A 25,607-nucleotide genomic window follows, 5' to 3' on the forward strand; every position below is an offset into this window, starting at 1 on the left:
ATATATATTGAAAGGCACCGGTCCAACTACAGATCCCTGAGGCACTCCACTGTTTACCCCTTTCCACTGAGAAAACTGACCATTTAATCCTACTCTCTGTTTCCTGTCTTTTAACTAGTTTGTAATCCATGAAAGGACATTGCCTCCTAACCCATGACATTTTACTTTTCTTAGAAGCCTCTCATGAGGGGCTTTGTCAAACACCTTCTGAAAATCCAAATACACTACATCTACTGGTTCACCTTTATCCACATGTTTATTAACCCCTTCAAAAAAATGAAACAGATTTGTTAGGCAAGACTTCCCTTGGGTAAATCCATGTTGACTGTGTTCCATTAAACCATGTCTTTCTATATGCTCTACGATTTTGATCTTGAGAATAGTTTCCACTATTTTTCCCAGCACTGAAGTCAGGCTCACTGGTCTATAGTTACCCAGTTCGCCCCTGGAGCCTTTTTTAAATATTGGGGTTACATTGGCCACCCTCCAGTCTTCAGGTACAATGGATGATTTTAATGATAGCTTACAAATTTTAACTAATAGATCAGAAATTTCATTTTTGAGTTCCTTCAGTACTCTAGGATGCATACCATCATTTCTCAAATCAGTTACAATTTTCACAGTGTTTTTTTTAACAATGATAGAGAGTCGCCTCGTTCCGTCAAAACACACATAGAGGGACATGAAAGTTACTAGTGATGGGTCCCTCGGAATGTGGCAGCATATAAGGGATGTGAAGGATAACTGCTGTAGGTAGACTTGCTCCAAAAGTACTCATTTTAGGTAATAAGCAATTTTGGACGGAATCTTTTGCAAATGTAATTTGTTGGTGGATTTAGGTTTCAGATGAATCTGGGTTAAATAGTTATTGAAGAATTCGTGTGGAACTTGATTAACACAGTAGCAGATAGAAGAGGACGCAATAGAAAACTCGCCAATAGCAGATCCATTTGCACAGTGGGGATAGGCGGACATGAAAGAGAACCTTAATAGTTATCAGGGTTTGGTTCCCCATATGGGGTATAAGGAGTTGAGGATTAGATGGAGAACTGTAGATAGAATTGGATTAAACGCATGGGAAATTTGTTGATAGACTCGTTCTAAAACAGACATAGGCCATTGGTCCTTTTAACACAGTACATAGTATCCCACGCCAGTTGTCCGACAGCAACATGGCGTATTAGAAGGATACAAGTTAAGCAAAAATGTAAGTTTTTATACGTTTATGTACACAATTGGGAGGTGATCCAGGAACTGAAAGTTTTGTAAGTAACTTTAGATTTTGATTTTATATAGCTCTCTTAGTCCCTGAGGAAGACAGGATGTCGAAACACTGCCAGTGTCGGGCTGACAGCTCCAATCTCGCTATAACAAATGGCCTTTACAAGAGAAGATAACTTCTTATTAAATATAGCTAAGTATAAAATAATGCTAAGGAAGGCAACAGATGGTGACCGTGCAAGAGAAAGCTAATTTCACCAAGATCAGCACAATTTTAAAACGCTTTGGCTGAGGGAAATCACTAATGGGTATTAAAAAATTGCATTTAATTATGAAATAAAAAGAAAAATTGAAAAATTAAAACCAGTATTAGCACTAATAAGGCTATCACCAATATATGGGGGAGCCTAATGAGTAATACCGGACATCAGTGTACATAAATGAAAGTACAGTGTCCTTTGTTGGTTTGTTTTTTTATTTATAAGAGCACCATGGACCACACCAATGGAGAAAAAGCCCATGTCCATATAAGAACATAAGAACATGCCATACTGGGTCAGACCAAGGGTCCATCAAGCCCAGCATCCTGTTTCCAACAGTGGCCAATCCAAGTCACAAGTACCTGGCAAGTACCCCCCAAAAAAAAAAAAAAAAGATAAAAAGCACAGATACCCGAATCCACCAATCAATAGCACTCAGCTGGTTTTGAAGCATTTATTGTGTTTGACAAGGGCCAGCACAGACTGTTACTGCTGATCTATAGGTACAGTGCCATATTGTTCTGCTACAGAAAACGAAGGGGAACCCAGTGAGCCTGTGCCAGCATGCTGACTGCATCCTCACTCTGTGAGTGTGCGTTTTCAGCACAGCAACATTTCAGCATGGGAGGTGTGCCCCTTTTATGAGCACCCTCCCTTGCTTGTTTATTTGTATTCTCCTTCCCTGTGGTCACTATTTAGCTGTTTAGCCTGCAGCGATGCCTGCATGAGGTTCTGCTATGGTTCAGCACAGCAACAGCACTGCTTGTGAAGTACAGTGACTGGAGGGGGGGGGGGGGCACTTCCTGCCCAACCCCCCATTGGATGACCTTGAGCATGTTGCTTAACCTCTCTTGACTTAAAGTGGGTTTGAAAGATCTTTGGGGACAGGGATGCTGTAGCCAGGCAAATGCGCAGTGCTCAGTACCCTAGTGACACTGTCAAAATAAGAAGCAACAAGCAGCACCCCAGTTTATGTAGACCCATAATGTCTAAATTCACTAAGTAGGAGGGGGCTGTGCAAAAACTCTTTCCCCACTCATTGCACCTGTCGGATAGACTCAAGGTCAAATAGGGGAGAAAAAAAAGGGATCTTAATGATTTTGCTTGTTTTGTCTGCTAGTTAAATTGAAAAACACGCAGTCTGCTGTTTAAGATTCAAGGAAAGAAAAGGCACTGCTCCGGCTCAGTGCGGTGAGGTTTCCGGAGGATGCTGTTGTAGAATTGATAAATAGCTCCATTAGCCTCTGCCGGCACCTTCAGGAGTGAATATCTGCATGAACCCGTGCCCCGTCACAGTGAATTCCCCCATTCATGTCTCTTTAATCTGCTGAGATGCTTTCCAGAGGCTTAACGAACCCCCCACATGATGAGAAGCTGTTTGTCTCTTGGTTTCCCAGCTCTGCATTCACGGCTTCCCAATTCATGCTGGCTGGGGACACACAGAGGCGTTTGTGCTAGGACTCCAGGAGCAGGAAAACAAATGGCACATGGAGACCACTCCCCCTGGAGCCTTGTGGTACCAAGAAGCGCATCCACAATCCAAGTGGTTTTTCTCCTCAGAAACTTCACAGCTCCGGCAAAGACACCAGTGAGAAATCACACCCCCCCCCTAAGCCTTCCCATCATTACCTCCCACTCAAATGCCCTGCCATAGACACAAACCCCCCACAGGTCTGTACGGCATCCAATGTCCTCTCAGTGCTCTGGATCCCGCTCTGTCTGACTCCTGCTGGAAAGGGGGGGAAAGCAGTGGGGGTTCCCCCCTCAGATCTCTCTCTCCCTGTCAGAACAAGCTGTGAGTGAGAAGGGCAGATACCCCACTTCCATGCTATCCTTCCCCACCCCTGCTGCATCCCTACACAGGGATGATGGGACCATGCCCATATTCTCCCACACCCTTCTAATCCTTTTTACAGCAAGAGTAGGCTGGGATTATTGGGGCGGTGACTTCTGTCATGCCCCTGCACCAGTCAATACCACAGCGGGTGGAGATAACCTGGGAAATTTCTGGGTGCCTGCCCCTCCCCCGCCCCATGCAGGCTGCCTGGGAGGTGGAAGAAATAACTGGAGGGGGGAGGGACTGGATTAGGGAGCAGAGTAGCTCTGTCTGCCCTATGCAGAGTCTACTCCAACCTCTCTCCCCACCCCTCCCCTCCTGCAGCAGCAGATCTGGGCAGGGCCATCATTGGATTGGGGGAGAGAGGACCCCCCCCCCCCCCAGCAATGAGCCCCACACGGTCCTGCCCGGAGATGGAAGAAGCAGAGCCCCCATCCAGGATCTTCTGGCAGCAGCAAAAGGGAAGAAAACCGGGCACCTGTGAGCCAGTGTGCGGCAGCCCCGCCCTCCTGCACGGGCTTCCTGTTACCCGAGAGATGGGTGGAAGGGACAGATTTAAGGCAGCAGCTGGCCCCAGGTACACCAAGCAGACCCTTGAGGTGGTCCCAGCAGGCTTTGCTGGCCTTACTGTCTGGGGCATCAGCCAAGCCTGAGGCAACTCGCCAGCAAGCTTTTAGCTGTTTAGCCGCAGGATTGTAAAAGAGAACTCAATTATCATACTTTGAGAGAAGAGATTAAAGCATGGATTTCTACAATGGCATTTGGCTCCAAGTAGGTCCAGGAGGGCAGCTAAGGATAAGAGGACTGGGGGAGGGCAGCCGATTTTTATGTTCAGGTTATTTTATGTTGGAGTAACGGTTGTTGTTACCTTGTCTGAAGTGTATCGTGCTTTGATGTCCCTGACGAAAGGGGTGATATCAGGCAGAAATAAATAAACAGGGTGCTGCCCGGTTTACAGGCCCTGCCTTGATTTCACTTCCTAATTCTGGGCTGGAGATAGGGAGCAGGAGGAGCTGGGAAAGGGGCATAGTGGGGAGGGGAAGGTAGGAAGGAGAGGACTCAAGAAAGGGGGGTCATGGGGGAGGGCAAGGACACAAGGGGAGGGCTCCCGTCCAGGTTTCTGCTCTGGACCCCAGCACTGGAGCTGGGATTTGAGCTCAGAAACTTTCTTAGCTGTTACCCCGTTATATACGCACATCATCCCCCATGGAGACTTCTGCCAGGAAAGAAGCTGAGTAATCCCTGTCAGGGTAAATAGGAGAGCTGTGAACGCATAGGACCAGAGTAACCCAGTCAGTCTCATAGAGGAAGCCACGCATGCACAGGCAGGCATATCCCAGCCCGCAGCAGGATAACAACACTGTTAACCTTTCTGGAGAGATTGGTTCATGCTAGTGAGCATCCCACATCTAGCGCACCAGCATCCATCCCCACAGTGCTGCCTGATGGAAATGGAATAATCGAGCTTCATGAAGGGCACACTCTTATATTCCAGGTTTCCAGGCCTCCTTCTGGAGAAGAGAGACTGCCTAGATTTTTGTTTAAAAAATGGCACCATTTTCTCACACACCCCCCCCCCCCCCCCTTACACTCCGCTGACTTCAATACATTCAAGAGGCGATGATGACAACTCCCTCTTAGGAGCTCTGCAAGGTTGGTTTGTGTACCTCCCATGGAGAGGGACTGGGAGTGGAGTAATTGCACAAGAATTTCTCTGCTTTCTTTTGTTACTGACTCATTTCTAGATTTTCCCACACAAGTAACTTGCTCACAAGAGCCTGGAATCCACTCCCAGTCCTCAGAGAATGAGGTCATGGGGGTCTCAGAATAAGAATAGCCAAGCCGGGCCCCTGCAGCTTGGAGAAGTCCCGATGATGAGGTCACTTCCACATCAAGCAGCACTGGGCAGAGCTGGGGTAGAGGAGTTGCAGCTTGGAGTCCACTCGTTCAGAGAGGCAAGGAGTCTTCTTTCTTTCTGGCTTGCAATATATTGCCTGCTTTGTTGAAAAAAATATCACCCAAGGAGGTGTACAGCATATTGGATAACAATACAAAAACATGGACATAGAGAGACCCAAACTACATATAGCTCTGACAGAAAGCAATATATGATAACTAATGTAAAGCAAAAACCTTCATATAAATACTCCACACCTGCAGCACAGACCACACATTAAACAAAAAGAAAACCAGGCAAAAAGCACCTAAAACTCCCTGTTACATACTACCTCAAATGCCAACAGCCCATAGGAGAACGAAGAAGACAAAACCCGTATAAGTTATAGGATCCAAGGTATTATCCTAATCCCATGGGATACCTGAGATAGCATCTAGTGCTTGCCCAGATTTCATACATATGCTAGGAAAAGACCAGGGGTGTCATTAGCCTAGGTCTGATAATTATTCCAGGGAAAGCATAGGTACTAGCTCAGGTTTCAAACTAGTACCAGGCCAGATACCTAAGGCAGGGAGTTGGTAGCACAATTGATTAAAAGCCTAACAAAAGAGGTAAGTGTAGCCCTACTAGGAGAGCGTTCCAAAGGGCAGAAGCTGCTCCAGACTCGGGCATCAGGAATTGACTGCAGAAGCCAATGGGCCCAGCACTGTGCTCGTTCTCAGATCTGTGAGAACATACCAGCCCGGTGACACAAACCCAATCTTTACTGTGCCAGAGATAATTATAGAGGCAGTGCAGCCACCTGTGAGGCAGGCCTTCCAACCCGCTAGAACATTAATGAAAACCACTTTGTATTTTCTTAAACAGTAAATATGAAATGCCATATACATGTATGTGTGTGTAGAGATAAGAGAGAGAAAGAGTGCCTAGTGGTTAGAGCAGCAAGTCAAGAGCCAGAAAAGCAATAGTTCAGATCCTGCTGATACTTCTTCTGGCTCTGGGTCAGTCACTTCCCCCTCCATGGCCTCAGGTAGAAGACTTCTCTCCCATTCTGTGTCTATGGGGGAAATGCTTAGTAAATGAGGCCCTTAGACTATACTCTCTATGGGAAAGGAAGTACCTATGGTAGATACCTGAATATAACTCGCCATCAGCTACCACTGAAAAGGCATGAAACAACAGATAGCTGGATAAATAGGATATCCAAGCACGTGGCTGCTAATTAGCTGGATAAGTCACTTCTCCGGCTGTCCCTTAGCTGGAGAACTTTGTGGGCGGGCAGAGGGCAAGTAACACCACTAATGTTTTCAATGATTTGAAAGATGCTTAATGTTACAAGCAGAGAAAATACAGGATGTAGCAGAAGTAGAACACAGACTACAGAAACATCACTGTTTCTTGCGGACTGTGATTCAACTGTAGCCTCTTTTGAATGAAGGTATCTTCCATGTGACTCATTTGCAATTCACAAAGTATCTTTCTTGAAGTCCAGCTCTATTGCAAGTGTGTCATTCTTTCATTACAAGCACTTTCTATATATTTTGACAGTGTTTTATGTCGATATCTGTACATGTTAGAAATGCATAACACTACAGAGAGTTTAGAAGCAGTGTGAATGAGGAATGATTGACTAGGGCAATTGATAAATATATGTGATTGTTATTGTGGCAATTTTATTTTTTTTAATTTTTTTTTTAATAGTTTTGATATTCTTTGCCATTGTTTAATAAAGCTTACAACATTAAACATCTTTCAAATCATTTAAAACATTAGTGGTGTTACTTACCCTATTTTAGGGTTCTTTGACGGCTATACCATTTTAGGTACCTACATATCATTTTTATTTTATTTAAAGCCTAGATCCAATATACTATCTCTCTCTCTATATATATATATATATAGATATAGATATAAACATATATATGTGTGTGTGTCTGCTTCTCTTGCTTCTTTGGATTTCCAGCTCATTCAGAACTAGATTCTGTTGAGCTATGGTTCTCAACTACTCAGGGTTCTTCTCTGTTTTATATCCTCCTCCCAGCTCACTTACAGGCCGATACAGTCAAAATCGCGGGAGAGCGCCCGCTCTCCCAGCAGGCACACAGGCCACTTTCCTGTGCGTACGATTCAGAAAAAAAATTATTCAAATTAGGGCCCACAGTAAAAAGAGGCGCTAGGGACACTAGCGTGTCCCTAGTGCCTCTTTTTGGACAGGAGCGGCGGCTGTCAGCGAGTTTGACAGCCGACGTTCAATTTTGCCAGCATCAGTACTCGAACCTGCTGATAGCCACGGGTTCGGAAACTGGACTCCGGCAAAATTGAGCATCCAGTTTTCAACCTGCGAGCTGCGGGCCAATTTTACATTTTTTTTTATTTTTGATTATTTTTAACTTTTCGGACCTCCGACTTAATATCGCCATGATATTAAGTCGGCACTTTCCTGGTGCCGGCAGAAATTAATGCCTACCTTTGGGTAGGCGCTAATTTCCGAAAGTAAAATGTGCAGCTTGGCTGCACATTTTACTTATTGAATTGCGCGGGAATCCCTAATATGGCCATCAACATGCATTTGCATGTTGCGGGCGCTATTAGTTTCGGGGGGGTGGGGGGGGGGGTTAGACTGTGTTTTTGATGTGCTATTACCCCTTACTGAATAAGGAGTAAAGCTAGCACGTCGAAATCACGCGTCCAAACGCAGGTTAACTGTGCGCTTTGCCGGAGCGCACTGTACTGTATTGGCCTGTTAGTCGTCATTGCAGTGACAGTCCTCAACGGGGGGTGGGGACCCATGCTCTCTACAATTGTGGGCCCTAAGCCAGGCCACCAGGTAGTGTCGTTGCATGATGACCCCCTCAAGGGCTGTGTATCCTCCTTCCATATTTGGCCAAAGGAAGACCTTGCCAAGGCACTGAACACAGGACCTCCACATTGCAGTGCACAGCATGGCCATGGAACCTTTGGCCTGACCCTAAATGCCATAGTTTTGTGGGATAAAATGTACTATTTATGAGGGTGATACATTTGAACTCTAAGAAGATGAATGATAAAATGATGAATTAGGCTTGAGAACAGTAGTGGCTGACCCAGAGGATCACGCACACAAGCATGCATATGGCAGGCAACCTACCAGAACCGCAGTCATATTACCGTCAACTGACCAACACACTTCAAACTATGGGTTAGCATCAAGCTCCTGCACCATGCAGGCGCCATCTGCAAGCAATGGGTAGACCAAAAGGTGTTGCATGGGCTACCTTTTGCCACAGTCACAGATCCAGGTCTGATAGAGTATCCCCACTATGTCACCTCTTGACCTGCTGCCTTGGGTAGAGAAGAGATGTAGGACTTTCCAGGTGGCCCATTCCTCCTCTGCCCCTGCAGGATGCTCACAGCTACATTCAGGACAATACAGGAAGGTAAGATATTTGAAACTACAGTAATCAAACACTTTGGTACTTACATAAAAGGACTTGACAGAGACTTGGGGTTTTCTTAACTCACTAAGAAGTAATTCTACTGCCTCTCTGTCAACCTCTTATCACTCTAACATATGAAAGCTCTTTTCCCTTCCCTGTTCATTGTTGCACTACCCTCGTAATGTATTTTATGATTCCGTTGTATTTTCTGGTAATGTCATCTTTTGGTTATTTCATTTGGATCTGAGGAAGGGAGCCAGTCAAGAAATGTAGTTAGTCCACTAAAAATGTATCACCTTATGGGATTTTTTTTGTTCGTCTTTACTTTCATTTTAGTGCATTCAAGTGGACTAATATGGCAAGCACACTACTTGACCTGAGATGTGAGTGGAGTGTCAGGAGGGAGGGGCAGGGATGATTAGCTGCTAAGAGTTGGGGCAGTGCATTGTGGCTAGGGAGAGGCTTATGTAAGCAAACCATCTGAGCTCTGTTAGTGAACATGAGCAGCATGTGAGAGCAGCATGACCGGAGGAGTGGCCATTCTTTCACTGTTAAAGGAATTACGCACATCCCTGCTCAGTTCATGCTAACTTTACAGATCAATACTGAGTTCCCTCTAACTTTCCATTCCCCTCCATCTCGTTGGCTTCTCTCACACTTTATCTTTATTAAAATGTATAAATCGCTTATGCCAAGGCCCTAACCTTGCTCTTCCTGTGCCCTTTCCTTTCCCAGTAATTGGTTTCTATACCTTTTCTGTGGTTTCCAGGGCCAATGGCAAATATTTGGTCATGCACTGCTCTGGGGAGGGAAAGGCACCATTGGCAGGCCAATAGCCACCATGCATTCAATAGACTTTAGAAGACACTCTTGCCCTCTTGCGCTATGACACGTGACTGCAGCAAGTCTTTGAGAGCCTGGCCAGAATTGGAAAAAGTATATGGCAGGGCACACTCTCTGGCAATTTGGGCATGAGAGCTTCCTGTCATGGTAGATGTTGGTTAGTCTGTTGCAGCACAGGCAGCGCTTCCTACCAGTTGGTGCAAGACTCCCCTGGGACATAGAAAAGGAGCTGGGGATGGGCACCATAATGACTGGACATGCACAAAGGTAAAAAAAAAAAAACCAGAAAAGAGAAAGCTGTATTAATTCCATTTATTTATTTATTTTATTTAGATTTATGTTCCGCTTTTTGCACTTTTTTCAGCACTTCAAAGTGGATTACATTCAGGCACTGTAGGTATTTCTCTATCCCCAGAGGGCTTACAATCTAAGTTTTTGTACCTGAGACAATGGAGGGTAAAGTGACTTGCCCAAGGTCACAAGGAGTGACAGCAGGACTTGAACCCTGGTCTCCTGGTTTATAGCCCACTGTGTTTGATTGTTACAGAATGCATGCACATTTACCTTCAGTTACCGACCCTATTACAGGAATGAACAGCTCTGGTCCGCAAGAGCCACAAAGATAGAAACATAGAAACATGATGGCAGAAAAGGACCGTATGACCCATCCAGTCTGCCCATCCATCCAATTCATTTAGCATTATAATTCTCATCGCTTCCTTAGAGATCCCCTATAATGATCCTCTGCTTCCTGAATTCAGATACTGTTTTTTGTCTCCACACTTCCACTGGGAAGCTGTTCTACACATCCAGCATCCACTCTGTATAGAAATATTTCCTAAGATTACTCCTAACCCCTATCAACCTCATCTCATGACCTCTCATTCTAGAGCCTTCTTTCCATTGAAAAATGTTCACCCCCTGTATGGAAACCTTTGAGATATTTGAATGTCTCTATCATATCTCGCCATCTTGCCTTTCCTCTAGGAATATGTTTAGATCTTTAAGTCTATCCCCATATATTTTAGAAAAAAAGGCTACTGACCATTTTAGTAGCCACCCTCTGGACTGACTCTATCTTGTTTATATCCTTTTGATGGTGCAGTCTCCAGAACTGTACAAGGTACTCCAAGTGATGTCTCACCAGAGACCTACCCAGGGCAAGATCGCCTCTCTTTTTCTGCTGACCTTTCATCTCCCTATAAACCCAAACATCCTGGCTTTTACCATCGCTTTATCTCAGCTGCCAGACCTTAAACCATTCCTTGAGCTTTGCTAGATCTCTCCTCATGTTTTTCACTCCTTCCTGGCTCTCCACCCTGTTACAGATTTTGGTATCATCAGCAAAAAGAGTAACCTAAAAGGACCCACCTAGAACAGTGAAAAGTGTATCAACTTTTTATTACAAAAATGTATTTTGTCCAAAATTGCATTTCTCAATTAAAATAACTGTCCTTTTATCCTTAAATCTAATCCACAAGAAGCTAAAAATATACAAGTCATATTAAATCATATCAATAAAGACCATTTGTTATTTTGATATGATTTAATATGACTTATACGTGATTAGCCTCTTGTGGATTAGATTTAAGGATAAAAGGACAGTTATTTTAATTGAGAAATGCAATTTTGGACAAAATACATTTTTGTAATAAAAGGTTGATACACTTTTCACTGTTCTAGGTAGGTCCTTTTAGGTTATTCTTTTTGATAGAACAGTATTTGCAGTCCTTTTTGTATTTACTAGATCATCAGCAAAATGTCGAACCTTTTCCGACAACCCTTCCATTATGTCACTCACAAAAACGTTGAAAAGAACCGACCCAAGGACGAATCCCTGAGGCACAACGCTAGTAACAACCCCCTCCTCAGAGAAAGCTCCATTTACCACTACCCTTTGTCTCCTCCCATTCAGCCAGTTTCTAATCCAGACCTAGTTTTCAGGATATCAGTAATGATTATGCATGAGAAAGATTTGCATATAATGGAAGTAGTGCATGCAAATCTATCCCATGCATAATCATTGTGGATATCTTGAAAACTAGGTCTGTTTGTAGCTCTTGAGGACCAGAGTTGACCACCCCTGCTCTAGTGTATCAACAAGTCCAGTGCTTCTCAACCCAGTCCTTGGCGCACACCTAACTAGTCAGGTTTTCAGGATATCCACAATGAATATGCATGAGATAGATTTGCATACAGTGGAAGCAGTCCATGCAAATCTCTCTCATGCACATCCATTATGGATAAACTGAAAACCTGACTGGCTAGGTGTGACTTGAGGAGGAATGGATTGAGAAGCATTGAATAAGACCACAAAGGCTCCTAATAATTTCTGTCTTCTTAATTGTTATGAATAAATTATAATTATAAGTTGATGAAACTTCCTAGTAGTACTTGAGCAACCCACATCAATGTTTAAAAATGAAAGCAGCCAAACAGAAAGCATTTAGTGTAGTCCTATAATGTTATCTTCACAGATATTTGATGGAAAAAATACATTTCCAAAGATCTGCATTTGACCAGATGTTGGAGGTGCAAGGTGCTACATAGGAGAATGGCCTTACAGCTTTTACCTTTTGGGGACCATCTTGGAGAGGAGGCACATGCTGCAATGGGCAGACCATGGAGGGTCAACTCGCTCCTGGTGATCCAGGCCCAGAGGGAGGCTTCATTTCTAGCCCTTGGGATTCAAAGCAGCTTAGGGCCTCTTTCCCTAAGCATTTTGCCCATAGGCACAGAATGTAAATCAGGACCTCAGTTTGCCCAGCCCAGGTGCTTACTTTTCTTAGTGACTGGTGATGATGTATTTGTAATGAATTTTATGTCAAGTAAGCAAGTCCCACCCTTTGAATATGTATCTAAAACAACCTGAATTATATAGAAAAGCTAATATATGTATCACATCCACAGTTTCCCAAAGTTATACACAAAGCAGTCATAGTAATGATGGCAGAAAAGGACCAAATGATCCATCCAGTCTGCCAGGAAGCTTCTCATGGTAGTATCTGCTGCGCTGTGTACGTTACCCTTATGTTTCTCTTTTTCTGGATGATGGGCCTTCTTTAAAATTCAACCAGTGCTTTTAACATGCTTTGCTTATGGACTTGGCCATAGAAGTGTTAGGGGTAGTAATGCTGCACCAGCAAGTTACCCCCTGCACTTGTTTCTTCATTTCCATCCTCTAGGCTTAGGGATCCACAGAGTTTATCCCATGCCCCTTTGAATTCTTTAACTGTTTTCATCTTCACCACCTCTGAAAGGGCATTTCAAGCATCCATCATCCTCTCCATGAAGAAATATTTCCTGATAATTGGTTTTGAGTCGTATCCCCTGGAGTTTCATTTCATTTTTCTACTGAAAATGTTTGAAGTTCATGCATCATTAAAACCTTTCAGGTATCTGAAGGTCTGTATCATATCTTCCCCGCACCTCCTCTCTTCCAGGGTACACACATGCAGATCCTTCAGCCTCTCCTCATAAGTCTTCCGATGTTGACCCCACACCATTTTGGTCGCTCTTCTCTCAATCGCTCCATCCTGTCTCTGTCTTTTTTGAGATACACTTTCCAGAACTGAACCCAGTACTCCAGGTTAGGCCTCACCTAGGACCTGTACAAGGGGATTATCACCTCCTTTTTCTTACTGGTTATTCCTCTCTCTATGCAGCGCAGCATTCTTGTCACATTGCTTCGCCATCTTCAGATCCCCAGACACTATTACCCCAAAATCTCTCTCTTGGTCTGGTCACATCAGTCTTTCACCCCCCATCATATACAGCTCTTTCGGATTACCACACCCCAGATGCATGACTCTGCACTTCTTGGCATTGAATCCCAGCTGCCAAGCCTTCAACCACTCTTCCAGCTTTCTTAAATCATTTTTCATTCTCTCTACTCCTTCAGTCATGTCCACTCTGTTGCAGATCTTAATATCATCCACAAATAGACATACTTTACCTTCTATCCCTTTTGCAATATCGTTCACAAAGATATTGAACAGAACCAGTCCCAACACTGATCCCTGTGGCACTCCGCTTAACACGGCCCTCTCTTCAGAGCAGGTTCCATTTATCATTACACACTTTCTCCTGTCAGTCAACCAGTTTGTAATCCATGCCACCACCTTGGTGCTCACTCCCAAGCTTCTTGTTTTGTGAAATCCGAGTAGATCACATCGAGCATTCTTCCTTGATCCAATTCTCAAAGTCACCCAGTCTAAATAATCAATCAAATTTGCCTGACAGGACCTTCCCCTGGTGAATCCCTGCTTCCTCGGGTCCAGCAACCCACCGGATTGTAGATAGTTCACTATCCTTTCCTTCTGGAGAGTCTTCATTCATTTTTCCACCACCAAGGTAAGGCTATAACAGGCCTGTAGTTTCCAGCCTCCTCTCTGCTACCACTCTTGTGAAGCAGAACCATCACTATTCTCCTCCAATCCCGCAGCATTACTCGCATTTTTTCAGGGATCTATTGAACAAGTCCTTCAGTGGACCTGCCAGCACATCCCTGAGCTCCTGGAGTTTTGGTGACGAGGGGCCTGATTTTCTACGTTTGTTTTTCCCTTCCTGTGTGTTTAGGAAAGAGGGAAAGCTTAGAAAACCAGGCTCTAAGTTTGTGCACCCCAAAACAGAGCAGATTTTCAATCAGTATTAGCTGTCTAAAAGCTCCATCTGGATTCTGGATTGAATTCCTAAATGAGATGCTCAGTTGAATACAAACATATGGTGCAGTAAAATATGGGCAATGCAGATGTTTTAACAAATTGAAAATTAGTTGAATGCATCTAATTACAAGGCTACTTGTTGTGATGGGCTTGCCTCCTGGTAGTCTCGGGAGCCCTTTTCACTTATCCTTCCCTTCCTGTGCTTAAATTGGGCTCTACCTGCATACTGTGTCTTCCAAACAGCAGAGCTGACCCCAATTTTACAAAAGCCAAACCCTGCCACTAGCCAGGGTAATCGTAAAGCGCTTGCTTTCTGACATCAGTGATATCATTTACCATCTTCAAGCTTCAGCTTCCTTCCTTCCTTAGCCCCTTTTCAGAGCGCCTACAGTTCTGCCTCCTACAACCTGCTAAATCCCTTTTCCCTTGAGAGCTAGTTTCCTCTTCCTTGCAGGTTGGCTTTTTGCAGTCTTTAGTGATCTAACTTGATCTGCCAATGAATACCCCCAGGATGCTTCGAAAGAACTTAATTGTCCTGTCTAAGAGCTGCCATGTGACCAGTCCTAAGTTTTTCACTTGCATCCCAGTCCATTGGCATATCTGTACCATGGGAAATTAATGCTGCAGCTACCCTGATGCATTAGAAATTTCAGAGCCTCAGTTATTGCTTCTTTAGCCTCTTTCGAGAGTGCAGGCCTTCCCATTCCCATATGTGAGGTGTGTGTGCACCCCCATTACACCACTGCACTGTCCCACCCATTTGTTCGGAAATACACGTTTAGCCACCTAACTCCGCTGCTGAGCTTGTCGTTTAGAAAATACTAGACATGCAATCATCTCCTTGCACATCTGTCTTAGCATTTTGTCAGGGCAACCCTTTTAAAATGTACCTGTCCAGCAGTGTCCAGGGGCTGGATTGCAGTAATGCTTTTACCTTCTGTTTCTGAAGACTTTTTTTCTCTTTTTCTTCCCCTTCTCTTGGAGCCCTGATTTTCTCTCTTTCCCTCACTCATTATCTGTTTCTGCCTCTTGTTTGTTTTTTTTACTTCTCTTCTCCCCTTGGTCTCCTCTTTGCGGGTACTATTTTGCCTTCGATATCGTTCTCTCACAGCTCTCTAGTAGCTTAGCTTTGTAATAGAGAACACAAGTGGGAGGAGAGAACTTGACAGGTTTTCTGTGGTATGATCACAGCCAGTTTTTATTTCTGTCAGAAGGGATTCATGAATTTATTACTGACATTAAAAAAATGAGCTCTTGGCCAGAGAGGCAGACTGGAGAGCAGATGCAGAAAGCGGAGAACAAAATGGGTTTAATCTTGACACATTCTTAATGCTCCAAGCCTTAAATGCTTGGCAAAAAGTGTGAAATCCAGACTGTTTAGATCAGAACAGAATTAATTTTGACACAGATGTGTAGAATGGAATGATAATGATCCAAAAGTCTTCGCAGCTGTACCAATGTATGCTATACACATTTACTAAATCGCATCCAAACCAACTATATCAGGACATGCCACCTGCAGCCACCAAATCACATCCATACCAACTCTATTGGGGCATGCCACTTACAGGCACTAAAGCCCACTCCATTCCAGTGTTACCAGTGCATGCCACCTGCAGCCATCAAATCATATTCCATTCCAGTGTTACCAGTGCATGCCACCTACAGCCACCAAATCACATCCATACCAACTCTATCAGTGCATGCCACCTGCAGCCACCAAATCACATTCATACCAATGTTACCCATGCATGCCACCTACAGCCACCAAATCCCACTCCATTCCAGTGTTACCAGTGCATGCCACCTACAGCCACCAAATCCCACTCCATTCCAATGTTACCCGTGCATGCCACCTACAGCCACCAAATCATACTCTATTCCAATGTTACCAGTGCATGCCACCTGCAGTCACCAAATCATACTCCATTCCAGTGTTACCAGTGCATGTCACACTCCATGAACAGTCTATCAGTGCATGCCACGTACAGCCACCAAATCACTTTCTAGTCCAATGCTACAAGCAGCCACCGAATCACTCTCCATTCCAGTGTTACCAGGGCATGCCACGTACAGCCACCAAATCACACTCCATTGCAATGCTACCAGCCTCCTTTTTTGGGTGCTTAAGTCTCACAGCTATTTGCCTCATGCCTTTACATGTAGGAGGCAGGATTTGATATATGTGGTGCTAGCAAAGGAAAAGCATTGCATAGAGATAGAAACAGACTCTGCTTGTTCCACCTGTCCCTCACAGAGTTTCTGAAACAGCTGTCAAAACAGGTGGAACTAGGCAGAGTCCTATCTCTGTTATTACAAAGGGAGAGACCAGCACTGCCTCCTAATGCAACTAGTGGACTAATAACAGTTTGGGAAAAGTGCCCATTACACACTGGAAGGGTGCTAATTTAATCCAGCTGTGGTGCCATTTTAGGAGCTCCTTTACATTGGAGTATTACCCAGTATGCATTGGACTTGTGCCAGCAGACAAAAGAGTGGTGCAATTAACATTAATTTGAAACTTCCACTGCCTGTGTTTCGGATATGACAGAATACGTAGAAGGAGCAATGCGACTGGTCCATACTAGGACTGTGAGCAGTGACCATGGTTCACTCTTCACAACTTTCAAACTGCTCTAATGTCATCATTATTATTTTGTTTCAGAGTAAGCACTGATTGTGCTGTTTCACTCGGAACAGAAGATTGCTTAATTGAGGTCTGAGTGCTTGCCTAGGCTAGTTCAGGCTTTTCATGCTAGACTGAAGCTGCTTCTGCTATTTACTGGTCCAGGGGCCTGCCTCCGACTGCCCTGCTCAGCGTCTAACAAGATCCTCTTTCCTATCTTCCCGCTGCAGCTGAGGCGACCCCTCCCAGAGTGCGAGACATGGAGCCTTCCCAGCAGCATCTCAAGCTCCGAGAGAGACAGAAGTTCTTTGAAGAGGTTTTCCAGCATGATGTGGATTACTATTTCCCAATATCCCACCTACAGTTCGAGCACAAGAGGCGTGAGTATCGAAGGCCATAGCACAAGCAGTGAGCGCACCATGCAGAAAGCCAAATAGCCCCATGTCACAGCGGTGCCAGTGTGAAAGCTGCATGGTTCCCACGAGCCTACATTACAGAAGTGAGGACGTGTGGGGGGGGGGGGGGGGGATTGAAAGTCTTGATTTCTATGCATCCATAACTAGTCAAGGCGTCAACGAATATGGTTAGCAACGTTACAGAATATGGAAAGAATATAATGGAAGGATCATTTGCAGTCAGTTCAGCATGAGTTTTAAAAAAAAAATTAATAGCTGTGTTGATGTAAACCCGTGCCTTGGGATACACGCATCAGTGCTGCCAGACACAGGCCCGTGGCGATATATCATACAGATGTATGATGCATAAATAAATCTCTATTACAATTTATCTTATAAACTAACTGATAGCAGGTTAACTTCCCCTGAAGCCATTATTCAGCCTCCTCCCCAGCCTGCCTGACCCTACCATTCCCTTCCACCCTGCCCAGACCAATTCCATCCCTATTGGACTGATTTCTCTCTCCAGTGCTCCCTTTCCCCGTCCCCAGTACACGGAGCTCCTTCCCCAGCCCAACCAAAGCAAACTCTTAATGCCCTCCCCAGCCAAACCCCATCCCAGCATTTCTTACCCCATCCCTAGCATAGTTTGGCCTCTTCCTCACTTCAGCACCATCCAAACTCCACCCCCTACCAAACACTGATCTTGGCACAACTCAACCGCACTCCCCACGCCAATCTCAGCACTGCCTTCCCTCTTTCCAGCCTGAACAACACAATTCAACCCTCCTCCTCAGCCTGACCTCAATATACTCCAACCCCACTCCCCAGCCCTCCCCGAGCACTTCCTTCCCTCTCTCTCCAGGCTCCAGCCTGACCCCAGGACTCTCCACCCCCAGAACAATCCAATCATCCTCCCAGCCCAGTCTGTCACTCTCCTCTCCCCCCTTCCCAGCCTGACCTGGCATTCTCTGCTGCCTCCCCCCACCACCAACCCGGCTCAACACTCACCGACTTCCCCTGCCCCACCTCTCCGGTATTCTCTGTCCCCGCGTTCCTAGCCCGGCCCTGACATTCACGGATTTACCCCTCCCTGGCTTTATCTGGCCCCAGGGCACTCTTCCCCCATCTCCAGATTGACATCAGTACTCTATGGCCCTCACCTGCCTGACCCCAGCATTTCCTTAAACCTACCTACTGGCGGCAGCTCCTGCACTCTCTGGCTGCTGGGTTGGGCTCTGCCAGCAGCCCCAGGTCTCTTCCCATGCTCTTTGGCTGCCAGTGAGATGGGCACCGCTGGCAGTCCTGGACCTCTGCCTATAATTTTGCTACCTCAAGGTGTGGCTCTAGGACTAGGTGACTGCCTAGTTTGCCCTAATGGAAGCACTTGGCCCTGCAAGTAAAGGTACAGGCTATAGAAAGTACAGCGTCAGAGATTACTGCAACACGTTGTACATAGGCTTGCCAGCTCTCGCTCTATGCGCTCTCCAATTGCCTTAGAATGCTGCTGCTCAGTTGATAACCGGACATAATCGATGTGTGCCCATTTCACCAACTTTAAAGGAGTTGCACTGGCTTCTGGTGACTAAGAGAGTGGAATATGAGGTCGCATGTCTAGTGCATGACCTCCGAAGCCCAACCATGGATGTGTATCCATAATCCATCAGGGCCTCCGAGGGCTTCTCAGAGGGGACTCCTGGAGATATGTGTCTGTACAACAAGCTCGCCTCTGAGACCTGCAAGAGGGCTTTTTCAGTGGCTGCCCCAGAACTGGGGGGGGGGGGGGGGCTCATTCCCTGAGATGTTACGCATACACATCCTGCGGGAAAGCATTTAAGAAAATGTGGAAGACGTTTTCCTATTTCAGCTGGCATTTGCAGACGTTGGGTATGTCAGGCATGTTGAGACAATAATTGTTATCATTAGATATTGAAATAAATTAGGCTTGTTTTTGTTTCTTCAAATTTTTATGAGTGTGCCATTCTGTTAGCCGCTCAGAGCTGTAGCGAGTGGGCGGCATACAAATATCGCAAAATAAATAAACGTGTCTCAGGGTTTTGTGCTGGTCTGGGTGGTCCCTGGTCAGGTTTCATTTTTGGCTTTGTGGCAGGATGTTTTGCTGCTGTTGCTCCTCTTTTTCCCCAGGATTATACAGAGGTTTTCTTGCTCATTCTTTTGGGAGAAGTCTTGGATTTTCTCTGTCAGCTTTGGAAAATGTGCATCTCTGTTGCATTTTGCCCAGCACAGGAGAAAATGCATTTCTGTTTCTAGTTTTCCAGGGCTGCACTCCATTCAGAGTCTGTCTGTCTGTCTTGGGGTTCCAGTTTAGTTTTTGTCTGCATCTTTCTGCTTCTATCCGTGACCCCTGTATTTCAGGGGTGACAACCTCGGGTCCTCGAGAGCCACAAACAGGATATCCAACAATGAATATGTGTGAGATAGATTTGCGTGCATTGCCTCCCGTGTATGCAAAGCTATCTCATGCATATTCAGCCTGCCTGTTTGCATTTGTGGTTGAAGGGAGGTATTCTGCTAGCGAGTAGTTTCTGTGTAGGGATCTGTAGAAGCCCAGCTTGTTCTTTTGCAGTTTCCTCCTCCCAATAGGTTGGTAATGCAGGGAGTTGCAGCACTGTTATTGAGATGACATGAGGCGTCCTAATTCTGCTCTGCACCCATTATTAAGGTGCTTCTGTGCAGACAGTCAAGACGATGCAATAAGACACACACACACTGAGTGCCCATTTTCCCAATGCCCGCGCATCCACATCCACTGTGCACCCGATGCAGTATTCTAATGAGAATTAAATCGAAGCAGCGTACAAAAAGGGCATGCTTGGGAGAAATGTGTGCTTCTGGCACTCAAAGTATATTGCATCGGGCACCCGGACGTCTAAATTGTACTTTCCTAGTGGAAGTGCATCGCTCACATGAAGTTACAGAAATCTGCAATGCTTGTTTACCAAAAGTAAAGGAATCACCCATGGTTTATTAAGGTGTCTTTTAGCTAATCAACATGCTCCGCTCCACTACTCCCTATTTACATTTTTTAATTTTTTGTTCTATCCCCAAACAACCAAACCTTATCCTAATCTCTCTAAACAATCCTACCCTACAAGGGGCACATTTATCGCAACACAGAGGACCACATTTTTTATGTTTCTCATGAGCCTTTGACTGCGAGTAAACTTTACTCCACCTCCAGAGCTGGAATTAATTTTCTGGCGTTAAAAAATGTGCATTGGGTGCCCAGCCTTTGGGTGCATTTTCCTGTATCGGGCAGTAATAGGTTATGTCTTTCTTTTCATGCAATTTTAAATGCGATGGGTGCTATCTGATATTCTTTGGCTGTGCTAATCTCCTTACCGCATCAGACGCTATGATTGTGTGCCCAAAACACGCTTCCAACTACGAGAAAACTCGTATGCTAGACTGGGTGCCCTTATTGCATCGGCCTAAGAGTGCCTGCATAACTGGGGGTGTAGGATTTCTATTGGGGGGCTGTCCTATTCCATATAGTGTTGGGTTAAGAGAGGCCCCAGACCTCCCTCCCATAAAAGAGAATTGGTTGAATGATGCTATCAAATAATTTTAATGGTTTTACTGGGGGTTGTATTTGTCCAGAGGTTTCTTTGTTGCATATTGGGCCGTTAGAGCTTTTTCTTGTAGTGTCTTTATAGACAATTTAAAACTCCCAGAGGCTGTATAGTCTGGGGTAATTTCAACTTCTTGTTTATTTAGGAAGAACTGAAATCTCTGTTGGAGATTCTTGGTCTTTTCTGGAAAATCATAACTTTTTTTTCCGGGTTTACTTGTAGGGCCCATGATTTGCAGTAAGTCTCTAGCAGGTTTAGATTCTCTTGTAGACCTGTAGTGGGGACCAGAATGACCAAATAAGCTGCATGTAGCAGGCATTTGGCTTCTGAGGATCTCTCCCGTACTGCAGGGAGATCATTGAGTCAGATGTTAAAGAGGGTGGGGCTCAGGCTGAATTCCTGTCTCACTGCTCCCTCCTGTCTGAAGCAGGTTGTTTATTTTTACCTTACAGCTGTTAGATGAATACAATGGATTGAATTATATCATAGGGTTTTCCCCCAGTTGCGGTTTGTAGTAGTTTAAAGTTGAGGCCAGGGTGCCAGATAGAGTTGAAGGCTTTTGTAAAGTCAATAAAACATGCACATATTCTCCCTGAGCTGTTCTTTACATGTTTGTTCATCTGGGTTTCTAAGCTAAAGATGTGGTTAGTCGTTCTGTGGTTTTGGGAGGAACCCAATCTGATTTCTGTGTAGACTTCTTGCTATTAGTTGGGCATTTTAATATTCATTTGAGGGCATTACAGAACAGTTGGCTAATATTACTGTTCTGACCCCTTTCCCCAGCCTGAGCCCCAGCACCCTACCTCTCTCCACTTACCTGCTTCCTAATCTTCTGCCAGCCTTGTCTTTCCTGCTGCTCACCTGCTGCCTTCCTGTGCAGATATCAGAATGTACCGAGAATCCACAGCCAGCCTATAGGGCAGATGTAATAAAAACCCATGCTAAAATCGGAGTTAGGATACAGCATGGGTTTTTATTTTATGCAGGCGCTAAAATGAGTGGTCTCCGCAGGATGCAGTAAGCCAGTGACATGCAAACAGACCAGGTGTAAATAAAGCATGCGAAACTGAAAACGTGTGCTCTTTTTTTTTTTTTTTACTCTTGGTCTATTTGCATGCCAACTTGGACTAATAAAAAAAAAAAGTACCCTGATGTGGCTAGGCTGGCCATGTGGGTGGGTCCAGCAAGTCCTCCCTCCCTCTCCAGCACATCAAACTGCTCCCAAATCTGGCCCGACTGGCCAGGCACTCCGGGTCTCATTGGTCTTGTGTCCCTCCCTCTCACCTTAAGTCAGTCCAGCATGTCCGGTCCATTAGGTCTGGTTGTCCTCCTCCCACTCCATTATTCTCCTCTGAAAAAAAAAAAATATGCTTTTCAACTCTGAAGCCCATTTCCCCCTCCCCACTACGGAGCCCCTGCCGAGAAGACCCCCTCCCAATCTTTCACATGTCAGAGAAAGGACCAATCCCCTTTCAGAAGGCTGCCCTGTTACAATTCTGAAAGGGGATTGGTCCTTTTGCTGACATGTGTCTGTGAAAGGACCAATCGGAGGTTGGTGCGAGAACAGCCCTGCTAGGAGGGGTCTTCCCTGGAAAGAGTTTCCTCATAGGGAGAAGAGATTGGGCTTCAGAATTGCTTGGTATGTTTTATTCTTTCAGAGGAGGGTAATGGGGTGTGAGGAGAATGGCCGGACTTGCTGGACTGACTTAAAATGAGAGGGAGGGTTGGAGGAACAACAGGATCCGGAATGCCTGGCCAGTCGGGCCAGAGTTGGGAGCAGTTTGACATGGTGAAGGACTTGCAGATCCAGCACACAGGAAGTTTAACGCCTCCCTCTGAGCGGATATTAAATTTCCCATGGTAGTAGGAGACACGCTAGAAACCCATGGAAGGCTTAGTGTGGCTTATTACATCAGCTCCTATTTGCATAGGTTCTGACGTCTGCACATAGGCCAGTCAGTGGCTAGAGGAGTGCAGCAGTCCAAAAACAGAGACTTCTGGTCTGTCTGCCTAAGCATATTCTACCAAAACAAAAAAATTGCCAGAATGTGAGTAAACACTGCAATATACCAAAATGAACTCACATAATCCAATTAAAAAATTGTTTTGTATATTTTCCAAATAATTATATCAGACAAATGAACATCTTGAAAATTTTTAAATGAAGGAAGTGGTAGTTTCATATAAATATGTGAAGGTACCATCCAGGTTACCCACTCTTGTTATAACTGTTGCGGCTTAACGCTGCTGGAGAAGATGGTGGACCCTTGGGCCGACCTACCGGAGGTGACAGGGTAGGCCGGGAGGCGGCGACACAACCTGGCAAGGCTTCACCCGGAGCCGGGGACCCCCCAGGAGGAGCCCGTAGGGACCCGGGCCCTTGGGACTTAGGTGCTGTTAGTAATGTCCAGAAAAGCCTGAGGCAGAGAGAAGGCCGGAGGCCAATCAGCAGCAGAGAAAGAGCGAGTCGAAGGAGTGGTCCCACAGGGGCGCCGGAACCAGGGCAGGCAGGGTGAGACAAGAGTTCATGGCACCCGGGTAGGTTTGGGAGCCGGCTGAGCAGAGCAGGAGATCAGGTGGAGGCAGGGCAGGTCGGGGCCTGCGGCGACATCAGGAGCAAACCGGAGTCAAAGGCGGGCAGCAGGCTGTAGCGGAGTCAGAAGCAAACCGGAGTCAGAGGCGGGCAGCAGGCTGTAGCGGAGTCAGAGGCGGGCAGCAGGCTGTAACGGAGTCAGAAGCAAACCGGAGTCAGAGGCGGGCAGCAGGCTGTAGCGGAGTCAGAAGCAAACCGGATTCAGAGACGGGCAGCAGGCTGTAGCGGAGTCAGAAGCAAACCGGAGGCAGAGGCAGGCAGCGGGCTGAAGCAGAGTCAGAAGCAAACCGGAGTCAGAGGCAGGCAGCGGGCTGAAGCGGAGTCAGAAGCAAACCGGAGTCAGAGGCAGGCAGTTGAAGGTCAGTCAGGAACGCAACTGGAAGCAACTAAGAAGTTGGGAACCTCGTTGCAAGGCGTTTAGGGAACGTCTGAGCGCCGGTTATATCGGGAGCCGAGCGTGACATCAGCCGCGAGGGCGGGGCCTGGCTTCCGGGAGCTGGGCGCACAAGAAGGACGTCCTCGCGCGCGAGACCGGAGAGGAGCAGGCCTGCAATGGTGACCACCACGTGGCAAGAGAGAGACCACTGGGTCCCGGACCGGGCGGAATCCGGCAAGTACTGGAGCGGAGGTAGGCGGGCCTGAGCCCTATCAGGAGAGGGGCGGTCGGGACCGCAACAATAATCATGAACATACCACCATCCCTCGGTTTTTTTAGATCAATAAGACTCAAAACCATGAAAAATGTGAAAACATTGTTCCAAATACCATTAATTCTTATGTATTAATGTTCTTATGTTACTTAGCTGCACATCAATGCCATTTCTTAATTCTCCTCAACATTTGCGAAAATAATATTCTTAATATTACTTAGCTGCACGTCAACACTGTTTCTTGAATCTCCTTGACGTTTATGAGAGAACTTGGTAGCACTTCCTTTTCCCCAACATGGCCAAGTTTCGGATTTAATCCTTCATCAGGGATCCAGGCTCACCAAATGACCGGAAATTCTCCCGTTGTTCACATCAAGCTTTGTGTATAAATCTGAAACTTGGCCATGTTGGGGAAAAGGAAGGGCTACCAAGTTATCTCATAAACGTTGAGGAGATTCAAGAAACAGTGTTGACGTGCAGCTAAGTAATATTAAAAGTATTCTCTTTTAAAATTCACCTCTAAGTAAATAGGCCCCTGAGATTGTTCCTGAGGCAGTGGAGGATGAAGTGACTTGCCCAAGTTCAGCAGGCTTCCCTAATTTGCAGCCTGCTGCTCTAATCACTAGGTTACTTCTATAAAATTATAACAGGATTTTAATTTTCTGTATATCAGAAATCTACAGCGGTACTTCCTTACTTCATTTCAGTACAGTTGGCATCACTGTCAATGTTATTGTTTGTATTAGTATTGTATCTGCAGGGAGTTTTCTTATAAGCTATACATTACTTTGACTTATTGAAAGGCAATTTATCAAATCCAATAAAGTAAAGAAAATCTACCTATTAGTGAGTTTTTGAGACTAAGATATCTATGTTTTACTATTTCTGATTATAAAATAAAAGCATTGGATAGGAAACAAAGGATATCCATTCTTTAATGTGCCAAAAAATTCTAAACATGCACTATATAGTAACCAAGGTTTATTACTGCAACCATCTTCCAAGCAGGTAAATATTTCACCAGTTTGTATTCTTCAGTTCTCATCTCATGCTAATGAAGTTAAAAAGATATTGCTGAAACATTGGCACATTAGGCAACTGAATTCCAATTTTTCAGATCCACCTTTAATAGCCTATTCCAGAGGAAAAAATTAAGAGAGCGGTTATGCCCATCTGCACTGCCATCTGCATTTAATTCATCTGCTATATTTAATGCCAGCCTTCCTCAAGGTCACTTTAAATGTGCAATTGCTCCATATGTGATAATGCTATTTAATCACACATTTTTTGCAATCCTGGTGATAGCAAAACTTATAAATTAACACAGTTCATAAAATTTTTAATTTATAAGTTTTGCTATCACCAGGATTACAAAAAATGTGTGATTGAATACCATTAGTATTTTTAACCTTGGTTCATCAGAACAGAGAGGTTTAGGAGGAAGTGACATCACCATCCTGAATGGACACCTGAGTCTTTTGCTCCTCTACTCAAGAAGCCTAATCTTCTAATTATCACAGCCTTCCTTCTTCAGTCGCATGATCTGCAGTGGCAAAAGTTTGCAATATTGACAAATATGACAAATAAGAGAAAAACAATGGACCTCAAACAG

General features: G+C 45.2%; 1 protein-coding gene across 1 annotated transcript in view; it reads left to right on the forward strand.

Moving 5' to 3' along the window:
- LOC115098863 (dysbindin domain-containing protein 2-like) overlaps positions 1-25,607 on the forward strand; it is a 77,562-nt gene that overhangs the window by 12,897 nt on the left and 39,058 nt on the right. Inside the window, exon 2 of the mRNA XM_029615903.1 lies at positions 16,995-17,144. Within this exon, the coding sequence (XP_029471763.1) occupies positions 16,995-17,144 (150 nt within the window). The remainder of the gene's footprint in view (positions 1-16,994; positions 17,145-25,607) is intronic.

Source organism: Rhinatrema bivittatum, chromosome 9, assembly GCF_901001135.1.
Source record: "Rhinatrema bivittatum chromosome 9, aRhiBiv1.1, whole genome shotgun sequence".
NCBI lineage: Eukaryota > Metazoa > Chordata > Amphibia > Gymnophiona > Rhinatrematidae > Rhinatrema > Rhinatrema bivittatum.